The sequence below is a fragment of the Bufo gargarizans genome, unplaced genomic scaffold, assembly GCF_014858855.1.
Source record: "Bufo gargarizans isolate SCDJY-AF-19 unplaced genomic scaffold, ASM1485885v1 fragScaff_scaffold_1_pilon:::fragment_2:::debris, whole genome shotgun sequence".
Classification (NCBI taxonomy): domain Eukaryota; kingdom Metazoa; phylum Chordata; class Amphibia; order Anura; family Bufonidae; genus Bufo; species Bufo gargarizans.
Window position 1 is genome coordinate 1,464,616 of NW_025334069.1, and position 15,422 is coordinate 1,480,037.

The following is a 15,422-nucleotide window of genomic DNA, read 5'->3' on the forward strand; positions in this document are numbered from 1 at the left end:
ATTGACTACACTGACTCTCAGCACCCCCACCAATCAGCAGTTTGAAGGGGTAGCGCTGTCTCATTAGCAGTGGGCGTGCAGTGTAATGACAGTATATTCACTTGAATGGGACAAACAATTGTAATTACACTGCGCAAGCGGGGCGACACACAAGCAGAAGCAGCGATCGCACAGTCGCCGCTACCCTGACAAATTGCTGATCAGCCGAGGTGCCGGGAGTCAGACCTTGCCAATCTGATATTGATGACCTCTCCTGAGGACAAGTCATTGATATCTTTGCACTGCACAACCCTTTTAGAAGGACACTTCGGTCCGAAAGGGTTTTTTCTTTTTAATCAATATTCATTTTAAAAACTATAGAATTTTTGGCAGAACTTCGCTATTAAAAAAAAAAGTTACAATAAGTATCGTAACTGATGTCTGAATAAACACTTGGAATGATCCGAGTGCCGGGATATTTCCTATTTGCAGTATATCGCGATTGACCCTGCCATGTGCACCGCTGTTTCTCGGAGTGCCGACCAAACAAATAGATTTGATTTATTAAAGAGTAACTAAACCTTTGCATCAAATTTTAATAAGATGTTCCTAATGCCCGAAAAAAAACCATTTTCTAATATGCTTTATTTATTCATTTTGTATTTTTCTTAGTCTTTTCCCTACCTAAAGTGCACCATTCCCTGTGCTCTTAAAACTCAGTTCTCCATACACCGCTGACAGCTCAGCGGTGTACGGAGTGTGAAGTTTATGAATGGGGCTGCAGCAGCGCTGTGAGTACGGGCAGGAGCGCACATTGCTGCTCCTGCCTGTACCCCCCGGAGGATTACTAACTCCTTGCATAGCATATGGGTACTCTGTAGCCATCTACTATGCCAGGATTAACTGAGCGCAGCGGGCTCCTGCCTGTGCCTGCTTGGCTAAGCTAAGAATCCTGCATGTCAGCTCTTAGGTTAGCGGGGCAGGCAGAAGCAGGAGCCGCTCCGCTCAGCTAATCCTGACATAGTAGATGGGTACAGGGTACCCATGTGCTATGCCAGGAGTTAGTAATCCTCCGGGGAGCATGGGCAGGAGCAGCAATATGCGCTCCTGCCCGTACTTCCTGCGCTGCTGAGGCCCCATTCATAAACTTCACAGCCCATACTCCGTTGAGCTGTCAGGGGTGTATGGAGAACTGAGTTTTAAAGAGAGTCTGTCACCTCCATATGGCCATATACAGCGCTTACATGGCTCTGTAGCACACCTATACAGGATTGTAACGGTACCTTTGTTCTTTTCTTTAGACTTGTACAAGCAGGAAAAATGAAGTTTAATTCATATGCAAATAAGCACTCGCAAGTGCCCAGGGGCGGCGTTCAGTGTGTAGGTGCCCAGGGGCGGTGTTCAGTGTGTAGGTGCCCAGGCTGCTCTGCCTTCTTTTCACTTTACTCCTCCCCAGTCTCTTCCTTTGCCCGCCCTCCAAGTCTCTTGCCTCATCGATAGGGCAAAGGAAGAGACTGGGGAGGAGTAAAGTGAAAAGAAGGCAGAGCAGCCTGGGCACCTACACACTGAACGCCGCCCCTGGGCACTTGCGAGTGCTCATTTGCATATGAATTAAACTTGGTTTTTCCTGCTTGTACAAGTCTAAAGACAAAGAATAAAGGTACCGTTACAATCCTGTATAGGTGTGCTACAGAGCCATGTAAGCACTGTATATGGCCATATGGAGGTGACAGACTCCCTTTAAGCGCACAGGGAATGTTGCACTTTAGAGAGGTAAAAGTAAAATAGAAATGGGGAAAATTTAGGGAATCATATTAAAATTTGATGCAAAGGTTTGCTCTTTAAAAGTTATGCCACAAGAGATTTATAGCAGTCCCATTGAGCATCAATACAGTACAGCTGCAGGGCACATGGGATCCCCCTTCTTAGGATAATGGGGGTCCCAGCAGTTGGACCCTCACCGATGAATTAGTTATCCCGTATCCTGTGGATAGAGGATAACTTTCATACTTGGCACAACCTCTTTATATACAAAATACTGTCCTCCCGTAGAAGTGAGAACAGAGATAAAACCGTTATATAGATAAGTAGGCCTCTGTAAGTTTACCGCTGCTGTGAAAAGAACGTTACCTGCTTGTGTAAGGCCTCTTTCACACGAGCGTGACGGATTAGGTCCGGATGCGTTCAGTGAAACTCGCATTATTTTGCAAGCAAGTTCAGTCAGTTTTGTCTGCGATTGCGTTCAGTTGTTCAGGTTTTTCCACGTGGGTGCAATGCGTTTTGAGGCATTTTTCACACGCGTGATAAAAACTGAAGGTTTACAAACAACATCTCTTAGCAACCCTCAGTGAAAAACGCATCGCACCCGCACTTGCTTCCGGATGCAATGCGTTTTTCACTGAAGCCCCATTCACTTCTATGGGGCCAGGAATGCATGAAAAACGCAGAACATATGCATATGACATATGAACATAGAACATGCAGAACATATAGAAAAGGCTGCGTTTTTTTGCCGCAACGCAGAACTAATGCATATAAAAAAAACGCTCATGTAAACAGACCCATTGAAATGATTGGGTCAGGATTCAGTGCGGGTGCTCTGCGTTCTCGTCACGCATTGCACCCGCGCAGAAAACTCGCTCGTGTGAAAGGGGCCTACTAGTAGATTAGTAGAATTGGGATAACAGTTCTATTGATAAGTCTCAATAAAGAAGAGCCGTGCAGTGTACTGTGTGCTGCTCTAATTGAGTCACTCACTACAGGGGGCGCTCTCTGACCACAGTGTATGGTAAGTCAAGTGAGGCTGTCTGCTGTGCTAAAGGTCCAAACAAAGGAGTAAGGCCTCTTTCACACGAGCGTGACGGATTAGGTCCGGATGCGTTCAGGGTGTGTTCAGTGAAACTCGCACCATTTTGCAATCAAGTTCAGTTTTGTCTGCAGTTGCGTTCAGTTGTTTCCACGCGGGTGCAATGCGTTTTGATGCGTTTTTCACCCGCGTGATAAAAAACTGAAGGTTTACAAACAACATCTCGTAGCAACCATCAGTTAAAAACGCATTGCACTTGCTTCCAGATGCAATGCGTTTTTCACTGAAGCCCCATTTACTTTTATGGGGCCAGGGCAGCGTGAAAAACGCAGAATATAGAACATGCAGCGTTTTTCAAACAACGCAGAACTGATGTGTGAAAAAAATGAATGGGTCAGGATTCAGTGCAGGTGCTATGCGTTCATATCACGCATTACACCAGTACGGAAAAGTCGCTCGTGTGAAAGGGGCCTAAGTTAAAGAGTCAGGACAGGAACCTGAATACACTGAGTGACTGCAAAAAAAAAAAAAAAAATTTGTTGCAAAAAAAAAAAAAACAACATCGAATATTAACATATGATAAAACATTCTGATGGTAGTTGCTCCTGAATCCTTACGTGCAGCCTCTCTCTTGTAGATTCAGATTTTTGTGCTCCAGCCTTTAGTTTCTACCCCGTCAGCCATATTAGCTCTAATGGGACCAATTTCTCTGTCAACCATAACTGAGTGCCCTTGTCCTTCCATTGATCAAGCATGTGCAGACACGAACTAGGAGACACGTTCTGATATCGTTTTTTTTTTTTCAGCGATTGCGTTCAGTGTGCACGGTTTTTCCCTCTGTATTGTTTGCATTTTTCACGCGCTTAAAGAAAACCTGAAGAATAACAGTCTCCATCTCCTGGCTACCATCCGTGAGAAACACATTGCGTCTGGATGCCTTCCGTTTTTCACACAAACACCATTCACTTCAGCCAGAATATAGAACATGCTGCGATTTCTCCTGAACGCAGAGATGATGGGTGTACAACGATACACAGACTTCTCAAAATGAATGGTCAGGATTCAGTCCGGATGCTTTGTGTTCACTACACGCGTCACCTCCGGATGGAAAACTCGCTCATGTGAAACAGCCCTTAGAGCTTTTTTTTTTTTTTTTGCTTGAAAAATTCATGAAAATTATGTTTTTTTAAAATATTTTCTTTGGGGGAGGGTGCCATTTTTTGGTCACACAATGCCTTACTTGCTTTTTTTTTTTCAAATTATGGGCTCCCAAACCCCACCACGGTATTCAACCGTATGACCATCCTGAGGACAACAATACAATTAAATTCCGGAGGGCATCTATGGCTGACAGCCAGGTGCATAACTACCTGATGCTCCTAGAGTTAATTACTTCTGAGAGCATCAGATCAATATGTACCCGGCCAGCGGAGGTGAGGAGGGCTTGGGTGGCACCCCTGGGCATCAGCCCACTGGGAAGTTTCTCTGTAGAGTCTATGGCCCCTGCCCAATAGAAAGAAACAGGCTATCTGTAAAAGAGTGGGTGGTATATAACGTTGCCCCTAGGTGGTACACACATTGCCCTCTCTGTCCACATCATCATAGCCTTGGGGGGTACTTTAATGTAATATATTTGATCAGGGGCCACAATGCTCTTTGTAGCCGTTCTTCACTCTGTATAAACCCTTTCTACAAGAACACCCACTCCTATCAATATCCTTTCCCAATCACTGCCCTCTGTAAGCATTCTGCTGATCACCCGAAAAACTAGCAAACACTTGTCTGACGGACAATCACATCTTTTATGCAGGCGAACAATTGCTTGTCTGTTGGCAGAAGATCTGACGTCAACAGGGGCTGCCTACAAATGCAAACTGAATGGGAACAAATGATCATAGGAACGATCATTCAGTAGGAAGACTGTTACATTTAAATGTACTAAATGAGTGCCTGTCAGCACACTAGATAACCAATCGGTGCTTGTATACCAGCAGATAAGCTCCCAGTGTAGAAACACACAGGAAGATTCTCCAGGTAATTATCAGGAACAAGCCAAACGTGCACAATAATTGCCTGATCTACACGCAGCAATCAGCTTCTAGGTATGGTGACGAGCGATCGCTCCTGCAGTATTTCATCTCCATACAGATTTATTGTTTCTTTGGAGTGGATCCCTGTTTACACTGGACGATCTGCCACCCAGAAACGATTTTGGGTGCAGGCCAAAAGATACGATGATCACCCAATGTATGAGAATTGGCTCGTCCATCAGGTAATCAGCGGCTTGTTTACACAGGACAATTATCCGGAAACAGGAGCGTACCTAATGATCTCTTTGCTGTAATTAACACTGAGAATCAGGTACTCATGTACCATCCAGCGACCACACATGTCCTCCTGAATTCAGCTGCTGTGGCCCATCTCACCTCCTAAGCCCCCTGCTCCATATCTTAACCAGAGACAACCGATGGAGGACAGAAGATGGCAGCTATTGATGGCCACCACAGAGGGACTGCTTTTGGGACAATATATTATGCTGCACTGTGGTATACAGTACTGCTGGGACGGTATTTTGTGTTATGGTATTTCTGACCCTGCCTACTTGTGTTGCTCTGCCTTCTGTCAGTTTGGACCCCCCTTACAACGTGGGGCCACTTTTATTTTTTTACCAGGGCCACTTTATGTTCTCAGTCCACAAAGAATGTTTCTATGAACAACCTTCCTTAATAATAGGGTCAGTTCCATTGTTCAGTCACCCTCAGGAATATTTTTTTATGATTTCATTTTTGGCTTAAAAAAATCATTTTTTGAATTGGTCTTTATAAAAAATGTTCAGCTGTTTCTGAAATACAAGGGTTAAAAATCAGCTTATCTGCAAGCTCTCACAGTCTGTTTTCTTTGAATCCTGTCATCTGACGACTCATGTGTAGCTCTTATTTCTGATCTCCTGCCTTCACAAACACTTATAAGCTAAATTCTTATCAGTTCGATAAGAATTAAGCTATAATGAGCGTCACATGATGGTATTCAAAGAAAACAGGCAATGACAGCTTGCAAACAAACTGATTTTTAACCCTTGTATCTCAGAAATGGATGAATTTTTTTAAATAAAGACCAATTGAAAAAAAGTATTTTTAGCCCAAAATGAATAAAATTCTATCAGAAAAAAAGATCTCAGAAGCTGTCCATAGCCTTTTTAACATAGCCTTCCCTACAAGTACTAATGGTATAAATGGTGGTGTAAGATATAAGGACTGACCTCTAGCCACAGAATGCATCTCAGAATAGCCATGTGACTCCTATACCCAGAGATTCAAAAAACAAAAGAAACAAAGGGGGAAAAAAACGGACTTGTTTAATGTTCAAAATGAGCTAATGTATAAAAAACAGTAAGGGAATGAAATGTTGCTATCAATAAGGACATGCATACATATGGTAGCATTAATACAATATATTATACTATATAGAAAATGTGATCAACTGAATACCAGTAAGCATGTCTGCTTCGTGAGTTCCTGACAGGGGGTTATTACGGCATCAGTCTGTACAGGTGCTGAGACCACTATGATCTGGAGAAAGGTTTTCCAACATGTGTCTCCCCAGCAATTGTTAACTATAGCCCTCACAGTTGCAGGTCACATTGGGAGTTGTAGTTTTGCAACAGTTGGAGAGCCACAGGTTGGGGGACACATATCTAGATTAAGCAGGGAGAAAAAAATGTGAAAAAAAAGGTTCAATTTGCAAGAACGGGTCCACAGAGTAGACGAGCAGTGTTTTTTTCTACGCCGTTGCTGTATACAGTATACGTAGAGAATCTAAAAGTAACCTGATCACTAGAAACCAAATCTCAATAAACTGCACCTTGTAATGCACATGATAGCAGGAGTAGTAAGAGCGTTTTCTCCTTATACCATCAGGACGTGTGGCTACAGGCATGGCCTTACTGCACATTCAATCCACACAATGTCACTTCTCTTAAAACGACTGCAAATTTGTGATCAATCCAGGCAAGAAATGAAAAAAAAACAAAAAAAAAAAAACTGTCTGGGCTTTTTTCTTCCATTTCACCGCTTTTTCTTTGTCTCTTTCTTCTGCTTTTTCCCCACTGTCACCGGAGCCGTCTTGGGTTTCCTTAAGACTTCTGGGATTTTTGCTTCTGATGTCTCAGAATCCTGTAGAAGCAAGAAATAACAAATGTTAAAGGGGTTTTCCAGAAGCAGAATATTGGTCACCTATCCTAAGGATAGGTTATCAATATCTGATCAGTGGGGGTCTAACTCCTGGCACCCCCTGACGATCAGCTGTTTGGAGAGACGGTGAGAGCTGCGTCCTCCTCACACCTTACTAAGCACAGCGCCGTACATTGTGTAGTGGCTTTGCTTGGTATTGCGCTCAGCCCCATTCACTTGAGCGGGACTGATCTGCACCTAGGCCACGTGATCGATGAACGTCTTTCGCCAAGGAAGAGGCTGCGGTGCTCACCAGAGTGACATGTCTCTTCAAACAGCTGATCTACAGGAGTCAATGTAATTACAACTGCAGCATGCACTTGAATGGGATGAGCAGTTATAATTACACCACGCCGCCGCTACAAGGGAGAAGGCACAATATTAAAGGGGTTGTCCGGGTTTTTAATATTTACGACCTATTCTCAGGTCTTCAATACGTGATCAGTAGGGTCGGATTCCCAGCACCCCCGTCGTTCAGCTTTTTGAAGAGCATGCTGCGCTCCATGTGTGTTGTGGCCTCTTCCTAGGCTAGTATCGTAACGTTCGTTGGTCACGTGGCTTATACAGGGTTACCAACCGTCCAGAAATTTCTGGACAGTCCTTAAAAATACAGTCGTGGCCAAAAGTTTTGAGAATGACACAAATATTAGTTTTCACAAAGTTTGCTGCTAAACTGCTTTTAGATCTTTGTTTCAGTTGTTTCTGTGATGTAGTGAAATATAATTACACGCACGTCATACGTTTCAAAGGCTTTTACCGACAATTACATGACATTTATGCAAAGAGTCAGTATTTGCAGTGTTGGCCCTTCTTTTTCAGGACCTCTGCAATTCGACTGGGCATGCTCTGAATCAACTTCTGGGCCAATTCTTGACTGATAGCAACCCGTTCTTTCATAATCACTTCTTGGAGTTTGTCAGAATTAGTGGGTTTTTGTTTGTCCACCCGCCTCTTGAGGATTGACCACAAGTTCTCAATGGGATTAAGATCTGGGGAGTTTCCAGGCCATGGACCCAAAATGTCAACGTTTTGGTCCCCGAGCCACTTAGTTATCACTTTTGCCTTATGGCACGGTGCTCCATCGTGCTGGAAAATGCATTGTTCTTCACCAAACTGTTGTTGGATTGTTGGAAGAAGTTGCTGTTGGAGGGTTGGTACCATTCTTTATTCATGGCTGTGTTTTTGGGCAAAATTGTGAGTGAGCCCACTCCCTTGGATGAGAAGCAACCCCACACATGAATGGTCTCAGGATGCTTTACTGTTGGCATGACACAGGACTGATGGTAACGCTCACCTTTTCTTCTCCGGACTAGCCTTTTTCCTGATGCCCCAAACAATCGGAAAGAGGCTTCATTGGAGAATATGACTTTGCCCCAGTCCTCAGCAGTCCATTCACCATATTTTCTGCAGAAGATCAATCTGTCCCTGATGTTTTTTTTGGAGAGAAGTGGCTCCTTCTTGACACCAGGCCATCTTCCAAAATTCTTCGCCTCACTGTACGTGCAGATGCGCTCACACCTGCCTGCTGCCATTCCTGAGCAAGCTCTGCACTGGTGGCACTCCGATCCCGCAGCTGAATCCTCTTTAGGAGACGATCCTGGCGCTTGCTGGACTTTTTTGGACGCCCTGAAGCCTTCTTAACAAGAATTGAACCTCTTTCCTTGAAGTTCTTGATGATCCTATAAATTGTTGATTGAGGTGCAATCTTAGTAGCCACAATATCCTTGCCTGTGAAGCCATTTTTATGCAACGATGGCTACACGCGTTTCTTTGCAGGTCACCATGGTTAACAATGGAAGAACAATGATGTCAAGCATCACCCTCCTTTTAACAGGTCAAGTCTGCCATTTTAACCCAATCAGCCTGACATATTGATCTCCAACCTTGTGCTTGTCAACATTCTCACCTGAGTTAACAAGAAGATTACTGAAATGATCTCAGCAGGTCCTTTAATGACAGCAATGAAATGCAGTGGAAAGGTTTTTTTGGGATTAAGTTAATTTTCATGGCAAAGAAGGACTATGCAATTCATCTGATCACTCTTCATAACATTCTGGAGTATATGCAAATTGCTATTATAAAAACTTAAGCAGCAACTTTTCCAATATTTATGTAATTCTCAAAACTTTTGGCCACGACTGTAGGTGACTTTTTTTTCCTGTGTCTGTGAAAAACATAGATGTGTCTGTAATTTTTTTGAGGCTGGTGATGGCCTCACTAGTTTATCATAATTTTACAGCTAATGAGCTATAGACATGTATTACTTATTATTTATATAATTCATTACGGTTTTTCAATTTGTCCGTAAAAAAAAAATGTTGGCTGTCCATGTATTTGGGATAAGTTGTCCAGAAAAAAAGAAAAATTCTGGTTGGCAACCCTGGGCCTACAGTATATGCAGCTCAGTCCTATTCAACTGAGCCGCAATACCAAGCACAGCCACAAGGAGGCCACGTTGCTCACCAGAGCACTGTGGCCTCTTTAAACAGCTGATCGGTGGGGGGTGTCTGGTGTCAGATACTGATGATTGATCATGAGAATAGACCATCACTATTAAACCCCCAGTAAACCCCTTTAATAATGTGAAAAAGTGGGCATAGTCTGAAATTTACTGATAAATGTATTAACTAGAAAGACAGAAAATGGTGACTGAGCAGGTTATATGCAGGGGTAGATTTCTGTCTTTCATTCATAATCATGGGGTCGCATGGCCGATTGGGGTCCATATTCAGGCAGGTGGTGGTTACAATAGGATTTCCATCTTGCCTTTGGCCCCTGCTGACACAAACCGAGCGGTAGGTGGATTGTGGGCCTGGAGTTTCTGGCTACAAGCGGTCACTGCCACAGCTGTGCAGTCACAAGGCTCGGCAGAGAAACAGTTAAAATATTTTACATTTTTCAAACTAACATCTAGATCTCAATACTTTTGTAATTGCATGTAATTAAAAATGTAGTCTTGCCAGTGAGCTATTCAATAAAATGTACCTGCGTAGCGCCAACCGCTGTTAGTTCTTTTCCTCATATCCACCTCGCTAAGGTGGTCGCACATGCTCAGTTTCTCCCTTCATATGCTACCAGCCGTCTCTTCTGATAGAAGTTGTGACAATTACAGGGAAAGAGCTGCAGCAGAAGGGGCGCGCGCCCTGAGCCGTAATAGTGAGAGCTGCCGCAATAAGGACACGTACCATACAATGTCTGACCTTCATTTTTTTTAATTAATCATTGGATAACCCCTTTAAATCAGGCAGGGTTTCCAGCTAGGGCCTGAGGTGAATCTCCCACAGTCTTGTGTTGGAAGGCCGGTAGGTCCAGAGGTCTCAGGGGTAGGCCGTGCAGAGTGGGGGTAATTCCAGGTAAATGGCAGTGGGCAGGACAGACAGAACACGGCGTGCAGCCTTTGTGGGTTAGATGGTACAGCATGTGTCCTGGACTAATGGTCCCACCATGATGACCACATCCCCATGTTCTGTCTTTAGAGAACCACCCAACATTGTATTATATGTAGTACACCTCTTAATAAATGTAGTGCCTTTTACTCTAAGTATGGGTTATATGCAAGTAAGCCTCTAGGTGCAATGGGGGAGTTGCCTTTACACTTAGAGGCTCTGCTCTCTCTGCAACTGCCGCGTCCTGTGCGCTATGATTGAAAGGACCAGGCAGTGAAAACGACACCTGGCCCTGTAAATCAAAGTGGAGAGGACGTGGCAGCTGCAGAGAGAGCAGAGCATATAGGTGTAAAGGCAACGCCCCCTGTTGCTCCTAGAGGCTCATATATTAAAGCACCATTTTTCTCAGCATTTTTCATGCAGCTACATATGAACATGGGACCAACACAGATGCCTTCAGCTGCAAAGCGTCCATGTAACAGGTCAGCCAGTGTCATAGGTACAAATCTGCTGACAGATGCCCTTAGGGTACTTTCACACTTGCGTTGTTTGATTCCGGCAGGCAGTTCCGATCAGGCAAACTGTATGCAAAAGCATGTAATTTTTTCTGACTGATCAGGCATTTTTCAGACTTATCAGGATCCTGATCAGTCAGAAAAATGCATTGCAATACCAGATCTGTTTTTCCGGTGTCATCCCGGCAAAACGGATCCGGTATTTATTTTTTTCACATTTTTAAGGGTTTGCGCATGCGCAGACTGGAATACCGGATCCGTCAATGCGGCAATTTGAATGCCCTATCTGGCACTAATACATTCCTATGGAAAAAAAATATACCTGATCAGTTCTTTTCCGGAATTGAGCCCCTAGGACAGAACTCTATGCCGGAAAAGAAAAACGCTAGTGTGAAAGTACCCTAAGACGACTAAGGCTACTTTCACACTAGTGTTTTTCTTTTCATAGGGGCTCAATACCGGAAAAGAACTGATCAGGCATATCCCCATGCATTCTAAATGGAGAGAAATCCGTTCAGGATGCTTTAGGATGTCTTCAGTTCAGTCACTGAACGGCGTTTTGGACGAAGGAAATACCACAGCACGCTGCAGTATTATTTCCGTCTAAAATTCCGGATCAGTTGCTGGAATGCCGGATCCGTCCTTCCGCAAGCGCAGACCGGTAGAAAAGTGAAAAAAAAAAAATAGAAACTGATCCGTTTGTCCGTATGACAAACGGAGAGACGGATCCGTTCTTGCACTGCATTTGTGAGACGGATCCGCATACGGATCCATCTACAAATGCTGTCCATTTCAAAGCAGATTGCCTGATCCGGCAGAAAGTTCCGGATACGGGACTGCTTGCCGGATCACTCTGCCGCAAGTGTGAAAGTACCCTAAGCAGGTTTTTACGGCTGGTGCATGAAATGTCTTCATTTATTGCCCACCTTTGAGATTAGCGCTGGGGATTTGGCGCTCATTATCCAAGACGATCACATAACTCACCATTTCCTGTGATTTGCTCCCAGGGAATATAATAGCCAAAATGCAAATGAGCTGGAAAATTGCGCCACAAAATAATCCATAGCGCAGCAGGGTCTCTAGGAGGGTCGGTTCAGGAATGTCGGGTGGCGAGAGATCCAGAAGGTCTGGCATGGTATACTGGACGCCCACCTAACAGCACGGAGAGCAATATGTTATACTCATAGGTCGTCTTACCGTGTCAGAGTTATATACATGAGGTCAGCGGTCCGTTAGCAGCTCCAGCGCCATCCATTGTATAGTGGACAGAGCCGGTTACTGCAGCGCTGCTCCCATTCTCTTCACTGCAATAGGCACTGCAATTACCAGCTCTGTCCACTACCCAATGGATGGCGCTGTGTAGTTCTAGCGCCAGAGCTAGTGTTGAAAGCTGATTACTGGCAGGGTGGGATGTCGGACCCCCTGCCTGAAGTTAGTTTCTTCTGCAGTCAGGACACTCTCACCTGGGCTGAATCTCGGATGATCAGAAAACTTCGATTATTGGGTTGTGTTTTTAGGCATTTTGCAGTTTTCTGTGTTTTTTTTTTTGCAGGTGTTCTTTAAGCATTCTTTTACAAAAAAATTGCCAGCTCCAGATTTAACATAGAAGACTATAAAAATATTAAAAGCAGCACACACGAGCATTATTTTATAGCGACAAAAAAATGCCACAATATACACTACAAAAAACGTTCACAAGTCAGACGCTTTTGTATGCCATAAAAAAAAAAAAAGTGTCTGGCAGCACCCTTAGGCTAGGGCTAATGATAGTCGATAGTGTCGCACTGTGACCTGCTGCGACTGTTGCGTCGCAGTGTGACACCATTGACTATCATTACAAAAATGTTGCACGACATTGGTGCGACATAAATGTAGTTGTGCCCTTATTGTTGCGCAACACGTGTCGCCTTATAGACCCAGCCTTCTGGCCTCATACACGCGACCATATCTTTGGTCTGTGACCAATCCGCATTTTTTTGTAGATTACACATAGACTTTTTCTATGAAAAATTTTAAATAAAATAAAACGACAGCACACGCACGACATCCACGTGCTGCCTGCATCTGGGCCGCAAATGATAAAACCTGTCCTATTCTTGTACATTTTGCGGACATGAATAGGCTTTTTTTACATTGCAGGATGCACACGGACCATTTCCGTATTTTGCAGATCATAAAACGGACACGGTCGTGTGCAGGAGGCCTTAGGGAGTTCTCACAAGAGACTGTTATGTGGTGTTTTTTAACTCTTTTATAGCGGTTACTGCAATACAGAGGCAAAAAAATACAGAGGTTACACAAAACCAAAGCAATGGCAAAAAAATAAAAAAAAGTCATGACAACTGGCCTTAAAGGGAACCTGTCACCATGGAAATGCAGTGTATTCGGCAGGGAGCAGGTTATAGAGCAGGAGGAGCTGAGCAGACGGATATATAGGGGGCATCATTTATCAAACTGGTGTAAAGTAGAACAGACTTAGTTGCCCATAGCAACCAATCAGATCCCACCTTTCATTTTCCAAAGGAGCTGTGAAAAATAAAAGGTGGAATCTGATTATTTCCCATAAAGCTATAATCACTCTGCGCAGCTCCTCCCGCTCTATAAGGGCCCATTCAGACAGCCGTAGTGTTTTGCGGACTACACACGGCCTGCACTATGATAGAAATGCCTATTCTTGTCCGCAATTGTGGACAACAATAAGACATGCTCTATCTTTATTGCGGGGCCGCGGAACGGAACTATGGATGCGGACAGCACACGGTGTTGTGTCCGTGTCTTTTGCTACCCCATGGAAATGAATGGGTCCGCACCCGTTCTGCAAAATTGTGGAATGGATGCGGACCCATTCATACGGCCGTCTGAGCCCTAACACGCTGCCTGCAGACTGCACTGCATTGTCTTGGTGAAAGACTACGATCTAATGTGCCGTCATCTTCTCCGGCTCCATCATCGCACTGACTTGGAGAATGAAGATAATCTATAGGATACGCCAAAACTCAGAAAACTGGGGCAGAATTGCTGTATTATTTCCCCAATTCCTCAACATTTGGATTTCTTTCCCCTACATTGTGTGCAATAGTAAATGGCGCTGGCAGTAAAGAAAGAAAATAATGGAAAATGGCCATGTCCTTAAAGGGTTAACAGGACAGCAGCAGGACAGTGAGGTTGCCAAGGGACAACTGCTGCTGGTGGTTTGTGACAAGGTGTCATCTACCAGCTAATACATAGGAAAGCCAGTTACAGCTGCTTGTACTGCGCAGTGGAATATGTCAGTGCTATAGCTGAGCAGGTATGTGAAAAGTAAGGCTAGTGGGACAGGGAGGACATCATGCTCTGCACTATCAGTACACATACAGAGTTTTACATTATTATAACACTCACAGACAAAGGACAGAGCCCCCCGCGGGTCACCAGGAAGGGATTGTACCGCTGCACGGAAATGACGACTTTCTATGGACTGGGATGGTGAACGGAGCGGCCATTTTGCCTGCGCTCCTGTGTAAGGCTGGTAACTTGGTCTCCATAAAAATGGCGGGCGCTCTTTATGCGCTAAATATATACTGACTGCTGTGTCTCTTGCAACCAGAGCGCAGGAGTATACTGTAGACACAAAGCCCCTGCTCAGGAGCTATAACTAGGTGTGCTGGGAATTACAGTCCCACTGACTGACATGAAAACGGGTGCTCTCTTTGAATGTTAAAATGTGTGGAGACTCTAAGTGACTGATGTAAAGTGAGTCAGTCACGTATTACAGCAGCATGTTGTCAAATAATAAATATCAATATGTCAATGTTTAGCCCCTCTTTAGTCCTTTAACCCCTTAAGGACCCTGCAATTTTTCACCGTAAAAGGGTTGTCCGGGTTCAGAGCTGAACCCGGACATACCCTTTATTTTCACCCAGGCAGCCCCCCTGAGACTAGCATTGAGCATCTCATACTCCGCTAGATCGCGCAGGGCAAGGTCTCACTTTTTTTTCAATAACAAACGGCCGGGCGGAAACTTCCGCCCGGCAGTGTGTTCTGTCACGTCCCTGGCTCTGATTGGCGGGCTTTAGCGCTGCCCTAGCCGTTTTACTGGCTAGGGCAGCGCTAAATCCCACCCATCAGTGCCGGTGATATCACCTGGCTTCCTGGCAGCCCCATGGAGAGCCCCGGTATGTCACCGGATCTCCAAAAAAGGCCTTTGCTCTGTGCGATTTAGTGCAGGTCAAAGGATAGCATCGTTGCATGAACTGCTCCGATGCTCATGTCAGGGGGGCTGCCGGGGTGAAAATGGAGGAATGTCTGGGTTCAGCTCTGAACCCGGACAACCCCTTTAAGGACCTGGTCATTTTTAGCAAATCCGACACGTGTCACTTTATGTGGTAACCTTAAAACGCTTTTACTTATCCAGGCCATTCTTAGATTGTTTTCTCATCACATATTGTACTTGGTAAAACTGAGTCAAAAAATTTCATTTTTATTAATAAAAAAATATCAAATTTACCCAAAAAATTGAACAATTAGC

General features: G+C 44.4%; 1 protein-coding gene across 1 annotated transcript; it reads right to left on the minus strand.

Annotated features, from left to right (window-relative positions):
- Positions 1-6,123: 6,123 nt before the first annotated feature.
- Positions 6,124-14,428, minus strand: LOC122922331 (protein MANBAL-like). Its single transcript, XM_044272906.1, has 3 exons — positions 14,297-14,428; positions 11,900-12,067; positions 6,124-6,957 (listed from the first exon to the last, which is right to left on the minus strand). Exons 2-3 carry the CDS (start codon positions 12,047-12,049, stop codon positions 6,850-6,852), a joined length of 258 nt encoding a protein of 85 aa, XP_044128841.1. The 5' UTR covers positions 12,050-12,067; positions 14,297-14,428; the 3' UTR covers positions 6,124-6,849.
- Positions 14,429-15,422: the final 994 nt, after the last annotated feature.

Bases quoted from the DNA above. Each gene is read 5' to 3' on its own strand.
- LOC122922331 (XM_044272906.1), bottom strand. From the start codon at position 12,049: ATGCCAGACCTTCTGGATCTCTCGCCACCCGACATTCCTGAACCGACC. The intron at 6,958-11,899 runs GTGAGTTATGTG...TTGCTTCTACAG, and splicing joins GGAGCAAATCACAGGAAATG to GATTCTGAGACATCAGAAGC.